General features: G+C 38.8%; 1 protein-coding gene across 1 annotated transcript in view; it reads right to left on the reverse strand.

Moving 5' to 3' along the window:
* Positions 1–2,358, reverse strand: part of LOC147638172 (uncharacterized) — a 57,434-nt gene extending 55,076 nt beyond the window's left edge. Inside the window, exon 1 of the mRNA XM_086798100.1 lies at positions 1,370–2,358. Within this exon, the coding sequence (XP_086654226.1) occupies positions 1,370–1,558 (189 nt within the window). The 5' untranslated portion in view covers positions 1,559–2,358. The remainder of the gene's footprint in view (positions 1–1,369) is intronic.
* Between the last annotated feature and the right edge of the window lie 12,102 nt (positions 2,359–14,460).

Genomic DNA, 14,460 nt, shown 5'->3' on the forward strand with positions numbered 1-14,460 from the left:
CAATCTCAATCCCATGACGTCCCATACCGCTAGGGAGCTACCCTCGCGGGCCTCAAGACTACTGCCGGCTTCGGCTGCAAGAAGCAGGTGCACGTCTGCACTAGATCCAGGCTCCTGACCGCCGCAGAGCTCTCGCATGGACTCGTGAGACTCTGACTAACTCACTGACCTTGGCCACCCTTTTATAGGCTCTTGACCGGTCACCGGGCGTCCACACATGGGTGGTGAGTCAGGCCTACACCCCCTTCACAGTTTATGGCTTTGTCTTGCAAGTTTCGGGTCTCATTTCAAGATTTCTCTATGAGGAGACACTTGGGGATTTGACACCACAGCTGATTGGGCGAATTGCACCTTTCTGGATAGTACATACCAGCAGGCTGCAAGTTGGATGAAGACTTCAAAAGAAATCTGTATGTCCAATAATACAGCAGATTAATATACTAATGGAGAGTTCAGGTTGTTTCCAAAACTTAACAAAAACCAAAGTGTGTCTTGACTCCCCTAATCCAAATGGCTTGCTAGATGTGTTGCTGAAAGCTTTATGTACAGCTATCCAACGACTCAAGAATATATAAGGGTTAAACTTCTTGTATCTGCCTACGGGCTTCTAAGTGGATAGTTTAGAACAGCTTACTGTAAGTAACAATGAGACTTATGGGGGAGCAGAAGAAAAAAATAATTTCAGAAAATCTAGCCATGTGGTAGCTGCTGGACTAGGCCAGATGGGAGAGCATTGGCAACAAACAAACATTTTGAAGACAATACCTGGGAGTGCTTTCATGGAAACAATCTCTCTCATGCATGGCAAGGTCGTTAGTTTTATGAAGAAGACCTGTTGACAACTCAGCTTTTTTTTTCCCGTGGTGGTGTTGGGGTGGGGGGGGGGAGAGAGAGAGAGAGAGTGTGTGTGTGTGGAATGTATAGTACATGCATATTTTTAGAACGTATTAAAGGTTTTTTGTTCACCATAAATCCTATAATTGAGATGAGATTGACTTGAGAATATGGAAAATTGTAGTTCCTTCAAAGAGAGACAATCGCTTCAAAAAATTTGGGACTTCTTATGAGTATGCTCCCCAAAAGCCATGTCTTAGGCACTCAGAACCACAGACTTTAATGTCCTCAAATAGGAGGAGAGCCATTCAAAGAGAGCCCCACACTTCGAAGCTTTTGCCACAGACTACTTGCTTCTTCCATGAAGCTTGATGGAGTAATTAAACCCTCCAACTTTCATTGTAAAAGCTTACATTACATGGGCTTTAGAATGACTCAAACTTGGGTATTAATCTTGTGCTCAAAGCATGATAAACGCTTACATAACTATAGGCTTTGACAGGCAAGATGACAAGAAACTCTGAAATAATCTTACCTTTATACCAGCTGCTGGCAGATCCGGATAGGGCACAATTGCTTCCTGGAGGTGGCCGTCTACACCGGAAGTAACAGAACAGTCAGAATCGCCATAATCAGATTCATACCCATCATGGCTACTCTCTTCTTCCTTGCTTTCTGAGTAATCATAGCCTTTTTCGTCATCATCCACTGTGGTCGGTGCCATGAAACCTGCTCACAGCAACTGTGGAAAGCTTCTTTAGGTCACAAGTTTTAGTTATAAGAACTCTGCAGAAATCATGTCCCCGTGAAGCACCCTATCTTCTTGACATGATGCCATGGGACTGAATCGTTATCTGAGCACTGAAGTGAGGAGGCATACTGTGTGCCAAAACCCATTTTTTCTTCTTGAATGAGGGATACATTGCAGCTGTTCGTTCCAACTGTTCACTACCAGCTGATTGGTCAGTTAAAGCTTCTCAATTCTAACCTTTAAAGAAGAACCCACTTCTTCCGATGCTTTTCGTCCTGTTTTTGAACAGAAAAACATCCTCTGCAGAGTTCTTTGGAGCATTTTCCTTAGCATCAAGCCATGGTCGAGGCATGGGAGGGTCATGTATGCTTTTTTTAACGACCAAAAAGAGACGCCATAGCCACAAGCGCTGTGCAGGAAGAGATCCCACGTACCCAAAGCCACCCAAAAGATAACTTCAGTTTTCCATGGCCTCAGAAATAGGAGCTTTGGGGCATTGCTACTTTTGGCCACAGCAGGCAAATCGGGATTCGGGTGACGGGATTTGCAAGGCTATTTTGGCCAAACAGGTGAATGCGGACTTAGAAAGCTATCTGCTAGTTTGTTTGGCGGCCACATGTGGTAAAGGGCAGCCAATCCAGAGGCTATTTTAGCCTGCACCTGCTAGTAATGTAGGGGCTACTTTTGGCGCAGGGGCCGCTAATTTAACTGCTATTTTGGCGGTGACAGTTTAGATATTCGCCACCCATGATGAAAAAGTGGCGCAGCAGGAGACCACAAAAAGGGCAACCCCGTTCCCTTTTTCCATTTCTTCAAATTGCAGAAGATGAACCCGCTTGTCCCATTCACATGCTGCCCCGTGTCCATCTAGAACTCCACGTGTCAACCTCCTCCCTTCAATAATGTCGTACCTACCCCCTAGCGCCTGGGCCCCTTTACAAAAATTACCAAGGCAAACGCAGTCCACACGTTCACGTTAGCCTCATCTCCTTGAAAATTAAAAAGCTTTGCTTCACACGCGTCCGCCCATACTCCGGGCAGCCAAGGCGCCCACATCACATCTTCACACACCACACTAGCCCCCGGTCATCATCACCAAGCCCTTCAGCCCTTCAAACTGAGAGCTAAAAGGGTTCCACTAGGAATCTTCATGAGCATGTAAAGGCCTTTTCCTCCATAACTTGTCCATTTCGTCCACATGGTACCTATACATATGTCACATGCTCATGTCTAGCCATCCTTAAGGAACCTCCAATTATGTGAAGGCTACATGATTTCAAGATATCACCGCTCATTTCATATAACCCTTGCTAGTGCATGTGCTATTCTAGTTGCTCATGAGTATCATATTCACATGCTCGTGATTCTAGTCGCTCCTCATGAGTCTTATGACATTCACATGCTCGTGATTCTCTCCCCCTTGGTGAATTATCCATCGTAGGTGCTCACGGGTCTCTCATAATCACATGTTTGTGAGTCTCTCTGTAAGCAATCAACGCACTAGGCGCTAATTAAACCCTTAATTTTTTTTTACCTTAGCCCACCTAATTGCCTATATCAATTACAACTCAAGTCCAATGCTCACTCATTTTCCCACCATGCATCCAGTTTAACTTTGAAGGTACCACCCACAACAAACACACCATGTAGGCACAAATTAGACCCTCATAAAAGTCACATCCTTCACAATGTCACTAAAACAAGCCATGTGGTGCATAGAGACCAAGACAAGGAGTATCTATAGAGGGTGACCTCCTTGTTGCACCACTACCACACACACAGAGTCTAAATAAATTGCATAGACATCCCTCTAATCTATACATACATGGGTCATCTCAATATTCATTTTCACTATTATTGCTTAAGGAGCACCAAAAAAAAAGATGGAAATCTAAGAGGTAGTTTGTCCTTGGAAAGGAGGAGAATGCTTCTTGTGCTTAATTTGCCAAGAAGTTAACATGTGGCACACGTCACTTGGTGCTAAGAGTTTGACATCTATCTAGTAAGCTTTGCCTTGGAAAGGAGGATAATTCTTTTGTGCTTAATTGGCCAAGAAGTTAACATGTGCCTTAGCTCGGTGTTAAGCCCACCTGGTGTTAAGCCCACCTGGTGTTAAGAGTTTGACATCTGCTAATAAGCTTTGCCTTACATTTTATAATTTCTTCAATTCTTTTAATGAAGTGTCTTTTTTGCAGTTGGTGTTTCCTTAGAGCTTGAAATGTGCTAAGTTCGCATTGTAATTGTTAATAACTCTAGTGAACATTGGCATTAATGAGTTAAAACTTGATGTGTGCTCGTGCGTATGCTTGTGTCAGTGCTTGTGCTTGTGCTTGCACTTGCTTTGCATTTGTCAATTTCTTTAGTGAAATGTTTATTTTACACTTAGTGTATACTTGATCTTTATGTGTGCTTGAGCATTTTATGCACACAGGATGAAAATGCCTCTCATAAGCGCTCCTTACTCATCCAAGAAAGGCAAAAGCTCCTTTAAGATAAAGGAGATGATGCTGAGTTTTTGTGCTTAACTTTGTTGAGAAGTTAGCATGTGCCTGAGCTCATTGTTTTAGTGAAGTGTTTATTTTACACTTAGAATTTGCTCTGAGTATACATGAGCATAGATTTTCATTAAGTGTGTACATGAGCATTGATTTTTGGGAAGCCTTTCCAATAAGCTTTTTAAAAAATGGCAAGTTTTTGAACTTTAGTTTTTTTTTGTAACTATAGACATTTCTTTTCTCAACCCCATGCACAAAAAAGCTTTTTGATTTATGTTTCAATAAAAAAGTTCAATTCGAAAACAAGTCCATGTAGTTCTTAAGAATCATGTGAACAACCTTTAATGTCAATTTTCAAGGTAGGGGGAGGAAGGATAATTTTTATTTTAGCATGTACTTGCTAGTAATATCCATAATTTTTTTATTTTTGCACATAGTTTCTAAAAGTAATGCATAATCTAGGATAAATGTGTTTTTTTGGGTTTTAACAGGCTAGATGGATAGGTCCATTTTGATCAATTTAACTACAAACAGGACCCTATTTGGGTAAGTTTTCAGGAAATAATGCCCATTTTAGGTTTTAGACTTCTCGGCCCCATTTTATGTTTTAGTCTTTTGGGCCCACTTCCGTATGAAAACTCTTCTATACATATGAATTTTGTACGAAAGAAAAGAATCATATGAAAGAATTTTCATTCAAAAAGGCAGTAATTTGACTACTTTTGGGGGGACCAAATAATGCAACTTAAGTGCTGAGTATTGTTGTTTATGAACCTTAATCTAAGTATACCCTTTTCTCAATAAAGAACATAATCTAGGTAATACTTGTAAATGATTGATGGTGGACAAATGATAGTATTTAATTAATATTCCAAATAATTGAAAAATATTTAAATGAGATTTTAAGGGGAGCCTTTCTCCAAGTAAATCTTGATGGGGCCTCGTATGTTGGAGATTCATGCTTTAAATATGTTGCTACTCATTCCAAGCTACTATAATACCTTGATTAGGTATAATCATCTAAAAATGGGGCCTCATATCTTGGAGATTCATGCTTTAAATATGTAGCTTCTCATCCCAAGCTACTATAACACCTTGACTAAGTATGACCATCAAAATAAATAGCTTTCCCTTAATATCGTTACACTTCCTCCAAATATGTAATGAGTAGTTTCACCTTCCAATGAGATGTAATGTTGCTTTTGAAAGCTAGACTTTTCTATTTCCCTATTTTTGAAAAAATAAATACTAAGTTTTACATGTCACACTTGTTTATTCTAAATCAAATGCACATATAAGTGCTAAATACGACATAAGGAAAAGTTTCATTTTTCAACAACCTATCATAAAAATGCTAGTTTTCACGTGAGACTTGGCATGAATATATATAATACATCTAAGTAATTTTTAACATTTTTTCATGGAGATTTCTCAATTGAGAACTTATGGATGTTAAGATTCATCAAGGTTCAAATTTTGAGCTTTATTTTCAAGCCTTCTCCTTTTCCATTTAAGATTAAGGAGTATGTGCCCTTAAGAGCTCAAAAAGACTTAGAAGATCTTATGTATGATGTCAAGATTCATCAAGATTGAGATTTTGAGCTCTACTTATTTCCAAGACTTAAATAGGGAGTCTTCCCATTATCCATTTCAGATTTCTAGGGAGTATGTGCTCTCAAAAGCTATCAAAAATACTTAGAATGTTTTATTTTCATTTACGCAAGAGTCATTCATGATTAGTAACCCTTTTTTATATCTAATATTCATCAAATGCTTAAATGTTTTATTTTCATTTACGCAAGAGTCATTCATGATTAGTAACCCTTTTTTATATCTAATATTCATCAAATGCTTAAATGTTAACATGTGACTAGTACAACATTAAACCCGTCCTTGAAATAATTGTTATCTTTCTTGCTATATGTTATATTTGACAGCTCAAACTTCTTGTCTCACCAAGACATGGTTGGTGTGTATGGTACAAAAAAAGCATATGTTATAGCGATTCTACATAGACTTCTCAACTTATGGAACTTTTTAGACAATGGTTGCTCAAGTTAGTTGAACTAGCTCGTTTTTCCATCTCGACACATTGAACAATTAACAAGAAATGCTTTTGAAGGTGACTAGCTAAGATGCTCACTATTGAAATGTGAATGCTAAATTCATGGTTCATTTTTTGAAGGTGACTAGCTAAGATGCTCACTATTGAAATGTGAATGCTAAATTCATGGTTCGTTTTTTACCCCTAAAAGGTTGCATAAGGCATCTTTATAAGGATCCATAAGACCTAATTATTCACCCAATGTGTCATATTCTATGATTGGAAACATATGCATGATAGAATGGTGTCCATGTTCTCCTACCCCACTCTTCAATGCATTAAAGAGGATGATGGTGTTATGATCATTGAAATTAAAAAAGTATCCACAAAGCTTATTTTTTTAAAGGAATCAAACAATTCTCATTCAACTACAAAAAATACTAGACATTTTTTCTAACTTAAGAGTCTAGCTACGTTGTAGATGGTTGAAATAATGTAGCTACCTACCAACTCCTTAAAAGAAAAGTACCAAATGTATGATTTAGAAAAAATATATACAAAAGGTGTCCACTCTTTTTGCATGGGTAAAGATCACTGTTGAGGGTCATCCATGCTCTCACATTGTTTTTTTCACTTGCCAATTGACTTGTATTAAATCCATTCTATTTCAAGTTCTTTATGCGCTATAATCTACATGTTCAACAATAACGTATCTAATAAGAAAACCAAAGTAAGGCTGTGAAGAAATATGCTTGTAAAGGTTGTTAAATGTACCTTATGGTAAGGATATATGTGATTTTGCATTAAAGTCAAAGGCTAAGTCAAGGTTGATTTTTATTATAAATTATAATCCATTTGGACCATGGAAGCAAGCAAGATGTCTTATGTACCATTGGGGAACAACTCACCAATTATGGTTTTGTACGTCCTTAATCCAAGCATAATAAAATGGTCATGCACAAATATATGACCATTTTCACACAAAAAAATTTTCTAGAAGCATGACCATCTCAAGTAAAGTAAAGTTATCTTTCTTGAAGGAAGTTTCTTAGAATAAGGTTAACCCCTTAGAAAGAACCCACCATGACATTACCAATATCTTTAAACTTCAAATCTCAAGAGGTGGAGGATGTTAAGGCCCCAATTTTCACAATTTTCAAGCTATTCATAAGCCTTTTAACTTATTATGAAAATAATTCCCACAAGTTACATGAGCTTACATGAGAAAGGAAGTTATAGAAAATAATGCCCACAAGTTACATGAGCTACATGAGCAAGGAAGTTATAGAAAATAATGCCCACAAGTTACATGAGCTACGTGAGCAAGGAAATAATCGAAAATAATGCCCACAAGTTACATGAGCTTACATAAACAAGGAAAAGTGTGGAAGAAGTTGTAATCAATCAAAGCTTTTTTGGGGGAATTTGTTTGAAGAGTGTCATGTTGTTTTTCCCCCAAATTGTGCACTTATTTAGGGACTTTAATAATTCATAACTTTCTTAGGAGGATATACCCTTCTTTGAAGTCTATTGCTACCTCAAAATTTGAATACATAAAAGGTCATAAAGAAGCAAGTTCAAGAAATGTGCTATGTAAAGTCCATAAAGATAGCAATAATGTGGGACATCAAGTCAAAGAGACATTTTAAAAAAAAACATATTCACCCATGGACTTGGGATTAAAAAACATTCAAATGCAAGGCTATAAGTGTCTGACATTTCTAAATGCATTTCATTACCCTTTGTTGTTCCTTGTGCAAGCACACTCCTATATTCATTACCCTTTGTGTTTCCTTGTGCACAGTCCTATATTCATCTAGTGGTGAAGCATTAAAAAGTTTACTTTTACCACTTAAATTAAAGGATAAAACTGTATGAGTGGGATTCTTAGTGCAAATTCAAAACTAAAAATCTTGAAGTCTATTGAAAATATTATGAACTTACAATACTACACATTGGGGGCTTAACAACACTCTTCTTAGCAAATGACTTTTTATATCATGTCACATTACAATATCTATAGCAACGTTAATTTATGAACATTTCTACCAATGTTTCTATTGGAAAATGTCACAAGTAGTGTTGTAAATGATGTAGGTTTCTTGTATGTATATATATATATATATTGGAGATTGAGGTGGCTATTACACGAATTTTAGTGCACCGCGTGCAAGTTTGCACGTCACGTGGTGCTCTTTAGGCTGAGTTATAATCTATTAGAGCTCACACTTCTGATGCAATGGAGATCTAGGGAAGTTGCGCTCAATCGTGGATGAATGCATTGAAAGGACTGTTTACAAAACAACTTATAGCACATAGTTAACAAGCCTCATACTTGAGGTCACCTTTACAATCTCTAGCTTGAACACAAAGCTGAAGCCCAAGCCATAGCTCTTAGTTGCCAACATTGTTGTTTGCTTTGCCACACAGAATTTGTGAAGAGACACCACACGTGCTGCTTTGTTACTTCCCAACTTCACTTATATTAGTTATTTTTAGCAAACTACTTGTTCACTACTCGTGCCTAAAACCACAAAACCACCAGAATAGACTACTATAGGAGGTCATTTGACCAAGCTACTTAAGGATGCAGGAGTTTGCTGATGGAAGTGTTTTCTTCCACTTGCACATAACACTCACATAAAGATGCACATAACACTCACATAACACTCACATAAAGATGCACCTCCCACACAGAAGAGTTACCACATAGGGATCTTATAAGATCTTCATGAGACCTCCATGAGGCCTCCTAGAAGAGAATAGGGCAACTCTCCACCAACCACCGGATATAGACCCTAGCCAACTAAGTATAGCCCTGGCCATCCACACTTGTCCGGATTCCCATGAACCGCCCAAATCCCCCTAGCCTAACCCTTGTCCTGACATTACTCCCCCCTTTTGGAAGAGTTTTCTTCCTTGAAAACAAAGGTAGGGTATCAAGTCTTGAGAGTACTAACGTCCTCCCAAGTTGAACCTTCTTCCGGTCTATCCTTCCACTTAACTAGACAATGTTATCTAATTCTATGATGAGCTCACTTCTCTTGAAAGCCTAAGATGCACGCTGGCTCATGTGGTAAAACTGGAGGCTCAATTAAATATACAAGAACACCTATATCCATCACATTGACATCTTTGCCTAGTCATTTTCGTAGATGACTAACATAAAAAACAGGGTGAACCTTGGAATGTTCTGGCAGAGCTAACTTGTAGGCAACTTCATCTACACGCTTAATTATTGTGAAAGGTCCACAATACCTAGGCGACAACTTTGGCACTTTGCTCGTCCTCAAAGTATCTAAAATCGGGGGAACCTTGAGAAATACTTGGTCACCTTTTTCAAACATGACCACTCTATGGTCTTTGTCCACATAGTGCTTGTAACGATCTTGGGCCTATCTAGCATTTTCCTTAGCAATCTTCAGTATATCCTTATGATATTGTAGAAAATCTTTAACCTTTTGAATTCTTTCAGTAGGCTAGTACACAGCGGTAAGTTGCTTGGAAACACATTACGAAATTCAATCAAAAGACTTTGCAAAGAATTAGAAACTTGTTGAGTGAGCTTAAGAAAAATTTGAGCTTGTTCATTATTAGGCCTAGCACTAACATGTTGTTCACATATGATAGAATTGAGAGATTTAATACTTAAATTGGAATTAAAATCACCACCACTAGCATCATCATCATGAGACAAAACTAAAGAAGACATGTAACACAAAAAGAGATTTTCTATTTCATGAGCATGTACAAGGCGGTGCACTTCAGCAGAACAAATGAGTGGAGATGGGGGCACATCGCGCTTACCTTGTAGACGAACTTGTTTACCATTGACCTCAAAATCAAAAGTATTATCTAGATAATACTTTTGACCTCAAAATCAAAATATTATCTAGATAACTATGAGAGAGATATGGTCCTAAATGAAACAACCATTCACAACCCAAAAATAACATAAGCTCTAGTAATATGCATAACCTAAAAATATAAGTGCATTTCATGTCCTTGAATAATGAGTGATACTTCCTTAACCAATGTGTCCCATACATGCTTATCATGCCCATTAGCAAGAGATACCATGTATTTATGATCACTAGGGCTTTGTGACAATTTTAATTTTTTAACCAAGTGATAATTCATAAAGTTATGTGTAGCCCCATTGTCAATCATGACACGAACTCTTCGTCTGTTGATGTGTCCATGCATCTGAACTAAATCATAAGGCTCGAAAGAGGGTACCCACATCATAGAAGTTACACAACACTCATGTGTGGCATCAGTATGGCATACTTGAACTTCAGAAAACGTTTGAGAAGCCTCAAGTGTGGCAAGACTTGCACCGTGTACACTACCTTATTACTACCCTTATCGACATCCTTACATAGTTCTTTGGATAATTCTGTTTATCGTGATCAAAGCCATGCAAATAAAACATATTTTTTTCTTTTTAGCTTGCTCAAAATCTTGTGGAGACAAGGGACCCCTTTGGCCCCTTAGCCTTCTTAACTACATCACTACCTTGTTTGGCCCCCTTCCGTTTTTGTTCCCCTTAGAACTAAGTCGAATGCTCCAACCCAAGGTGTCTTGGCCGTGTGTTTCTTCTCAATATTATCATCAAAGATGTGTGCACTCTTTATGGCCTCTTCTAAAGTTTTAGGGTATTGAGTTTTAACCTTAGTCTCATTATCTAAACCACCACGTAGAAAACCTCGTACTTTTTGGAAATTATTCAAACCCTCAAGCTTGAGAATTACCTCACGATACTTAGAAATATATTGGTTCAACGTAAGACCTTCCATCTTACAGCTGTCCCAATCATTCCAATTTTGCGATCCTTCTCATTCTCAGGTAAGAATTATTTCCAAAAACACGCCTCAAAAGCAACCCATAATGTAGGTCGATCGCTCTCACCAAGGCTCACCATTTGTAGGCCTTGCCCCCTCAAGCATAAGACTTGCCTCAAGAGCGCAAACACATCATCAGGAGAATGCTTCAAAAGGTGCAAGTTTGTCCACTTTTGTAAAAAAGTGTTCACTACATCTTTATTATGCTCCTTCTCTTCCCTGTGGAACACAGGAGGTTTCATGCTCTTTAGCATAGCTACCACTTCCTGATCCCCGGGTGTTACAATGTCTTGAGTTGACCCCCCAAGGATAGATGCCCCTGGAGTATCAACCGAGACACTCCGAAACCCTGAACTAGCGACCAATCGCTTGCATGGTCTGTAAAATTTGAGAAAGAACAAGTAAACTTTATTCAATACGTTGTGTGCGTGATTATAATAAACTAGCGACCAACTGCTGGAGAGTCGCTTGCATGGTCTGTAAAATTTGAGAAAGAACAAGTAAACTTTGTTCAATACGTTGTGTGCGTGATTATAATAAAGTGTGTGCGTGATTATAATAAAGTGTGTGCATGTAAATCCACAAATCCATGATCACTCACATCTAGATCAGCCATATTGGTATCCAGAGATGGATGACCGCTGTGCTACTGACCCCCCTCAGGATGCTCGAAAACTTTAAAGGTCATGGTAACAAATCAAATTTGTGTGCAAGATGAAGACTAGTACCTGGCCAAAATCGACTCACTCAAAATCAAACTTTTGCTGCTAACTCTGAAGTGACGCGACTTGTCTGCACACGCTCCTTATTGTTGTCTGGCAAAGCCTTACTGTTGATGCCATTGTGTGTTGTGTGGGGCTTGGCCACTCTTGTCCCCTTGGTGTGTACGGGCTGTAGATAAATAGAGAGAAAAAGCCTCCTCTCTGTGCGGTTGTAGAGAAAGCAAGAGAGAAAACCTCCTCTCTTACATGCGACCAACTGTAGAGAAAAAGATGGCAGGCTGCTGTTGATCGCCCCTTCCTGTGTAGATAAGTAACCAGGGGGGGAGAGAGAGAGAGAGAGAGAGAGAGAGAAGTTGGCGACTGTACATTCTCCTTGGCCTTGCTGTTAACGCCGTTTTCAGATCGGCTGTGTTGTGTGGGTCTTGGTGGGCTGTGTGCAGGTGGACCATCCTATTGCCTGTAAAGAGCATCGGTATCGTGTTGTTGCTGGTGGCTCTCTTGTGGACACTCTCACACCCGCGGATGCACGACAAGCTACACTGTTGTTGTCGGGTGCTATCATGGTATCTCTTGGTATCTCTTGGTCTTTGTCTGGGGCTATTGTGGTTGCTCTTATGGCCAACTCTGCAACAGCTGTGAGAACAACCGTATGCTATGGCTATTGTGCACTTCTACAACGACAACTGATGCGAACAAGAAGGCGAGGGGCTGCTACGTTGTTGCGACAGTGGTGCAGTTGGCTAGCGCGTAGATCTCATAGCTCTAATACCAGTATAAGATATCCATGAGACCTCCTAGAAGAGAATAGGGCAACTTTCCACTCAACTGCTGGATATAGACCCTAGTTGGCTAACTATAGCCCTGGCCATCCACACTTGCCCGAACTCCCCTAAATTGCCCAACTCCTCCTAGCCTTACATTTGTCGTCCTAACAGATCTGCTCACATGGCTGAGAGGAATTCATACACATAGTTTGAAGAAGCTCTCTATCCGTCACACTTCCAACTCACATAGAGTATGAGCTCTTTCTCTCAAAGAATAAAATCCACAAGCTCCTTGTCTTGACTTCTCTTTCTTGCTCACTAAGACTCTCACCCACATTTACACACATGACTTTTTGAGGCGACTTTACCAACCTTTGACAAAGAGAAAGATGATAATTTGCACAAATATCCCCATAAAGAACAAGGTCTCTCTCTACTCTCCAATGTACCACTTCATTAAAGAATAATAAGAAACCTCTCATATACCAACCAAGACTCTCTCAAAGAAGAACCCTCTCATAGACCAACCAAGACTCTCTCAAAGAAGAACCCTCTCATATAACAACCAAGACTCTCTCAAAGAAGAACCTTCTCATAACCAACCAAGACTCCCTGAAACAAATGATGAAGAATTTCCCTCTCTTAATCAAGGCTCCTAGTCATTAAGATAAAGAAACCCTGATATAAATGTGTAGCTCTAATACCAATTGTTTGAACTAAGAGGGGTGATTAGTAAAGGGCACATGGATTAAGCACTATTAATTATCACTCAGAAAATGAGTTTAGCCATAATGGAAATGACCAAACACAATGATTAACACAAAGACAATAGAGCATGGTTTCTAGTAAGGATCACACATGATGATTATATTAACCAACAAGGGCTACACCACTAAGCACTTTGTAATCACACACAAGTGAATGAGAGCTTGCTCAATTAATAGGCTACCACAAGTGATTGCCACCTAGACCCATTTTCCTCTCCACATGTTCTTAATTTACTACACCTCTCCTATACAATAGGGAGGTGCCTTGATCAGTGAGACGAATCTAGTGGTGCCACCTAGCCTCTAATGTGTCATAGTTCTAGCCTATTACTATTTAACATTAAATCAAATAATCCTCTATGGATTAAGCTGACACCATAATATAAGGATGTAGATCACAATGTAATCAAAAGAAGACTAAAATGAAATCATCCAGATGCTCTTTGAAGATTTCTTGCAATCAACCAGATACTCTTAAAGATTTCTTGCATTAAGGTAGGAAGCATATTAGTTAACCAAAATGGCATTATTGTGAACTCATAATGTCCATATCTGGTATTAAAATACATCTTAAGAATATCCTACTCATTAAAATCCATCTTAGGAATGTCCTTATTTGTTAATATCCTGACTTTAACTCAATCTTTATAAATATATGGGCTCCATGCAATCAGTCTTAAGAATATCTTGCTCATTAAAAGCCATCTTAGGAATATATTGATTTGATAATATCTAGACTTTAACTCAATCTTTATAAATATATGAGCTCCATGCAATCGGTCTAATAGCTCATTTATTCTGGGAATATGATATTTATTCTTAATAGTGAGCTTATTCAACCCTTTATAATAAATGCACAATCTAAGAGTCCCATCCTTCCTTTTCTATGCACACCACAAGGGGAAACACTCGGTCGAACAAAGCCTTGCTCTGAAAATTACCTCAACTATTCCTTGATTTCAATTACTTCTGGAATGGCCATCTTATAAGCTCTTTTTGTAATTGGCTGAGCTTAACGTATCAACTCTTTCTCATGATCTACCTCAAGAGTTGGGTGCATTTTAGTCAAATCTTCAAGAAATGTGTCAGCATACTTACAATGTCAAAGTACTCATCCATGGAATGATCCAATTCAAAACCACCTCTCTCAAATTGTTACCCTTGCCTTGAAATGGTCATGACTGACATACCTATCCTAAACCAATAGATGAACTAATTGAAACAAGGGCTACAACTTAT

The sequence above is a fragment of the Cibotium barometz genome, chromosome 5, assembly GCF_041138505.1.
Source record: "Cibotium barometz isolate CiBa-2024 chromosome 5, ASM4113850v1, whole genome shotgun sequence".
NCBI lineage: Eukaryota > Viridiplantae > Streptophyta > Polypodiopsida > Cyatheales > Cibotiaceae > Cibotium > Cibotium barometz.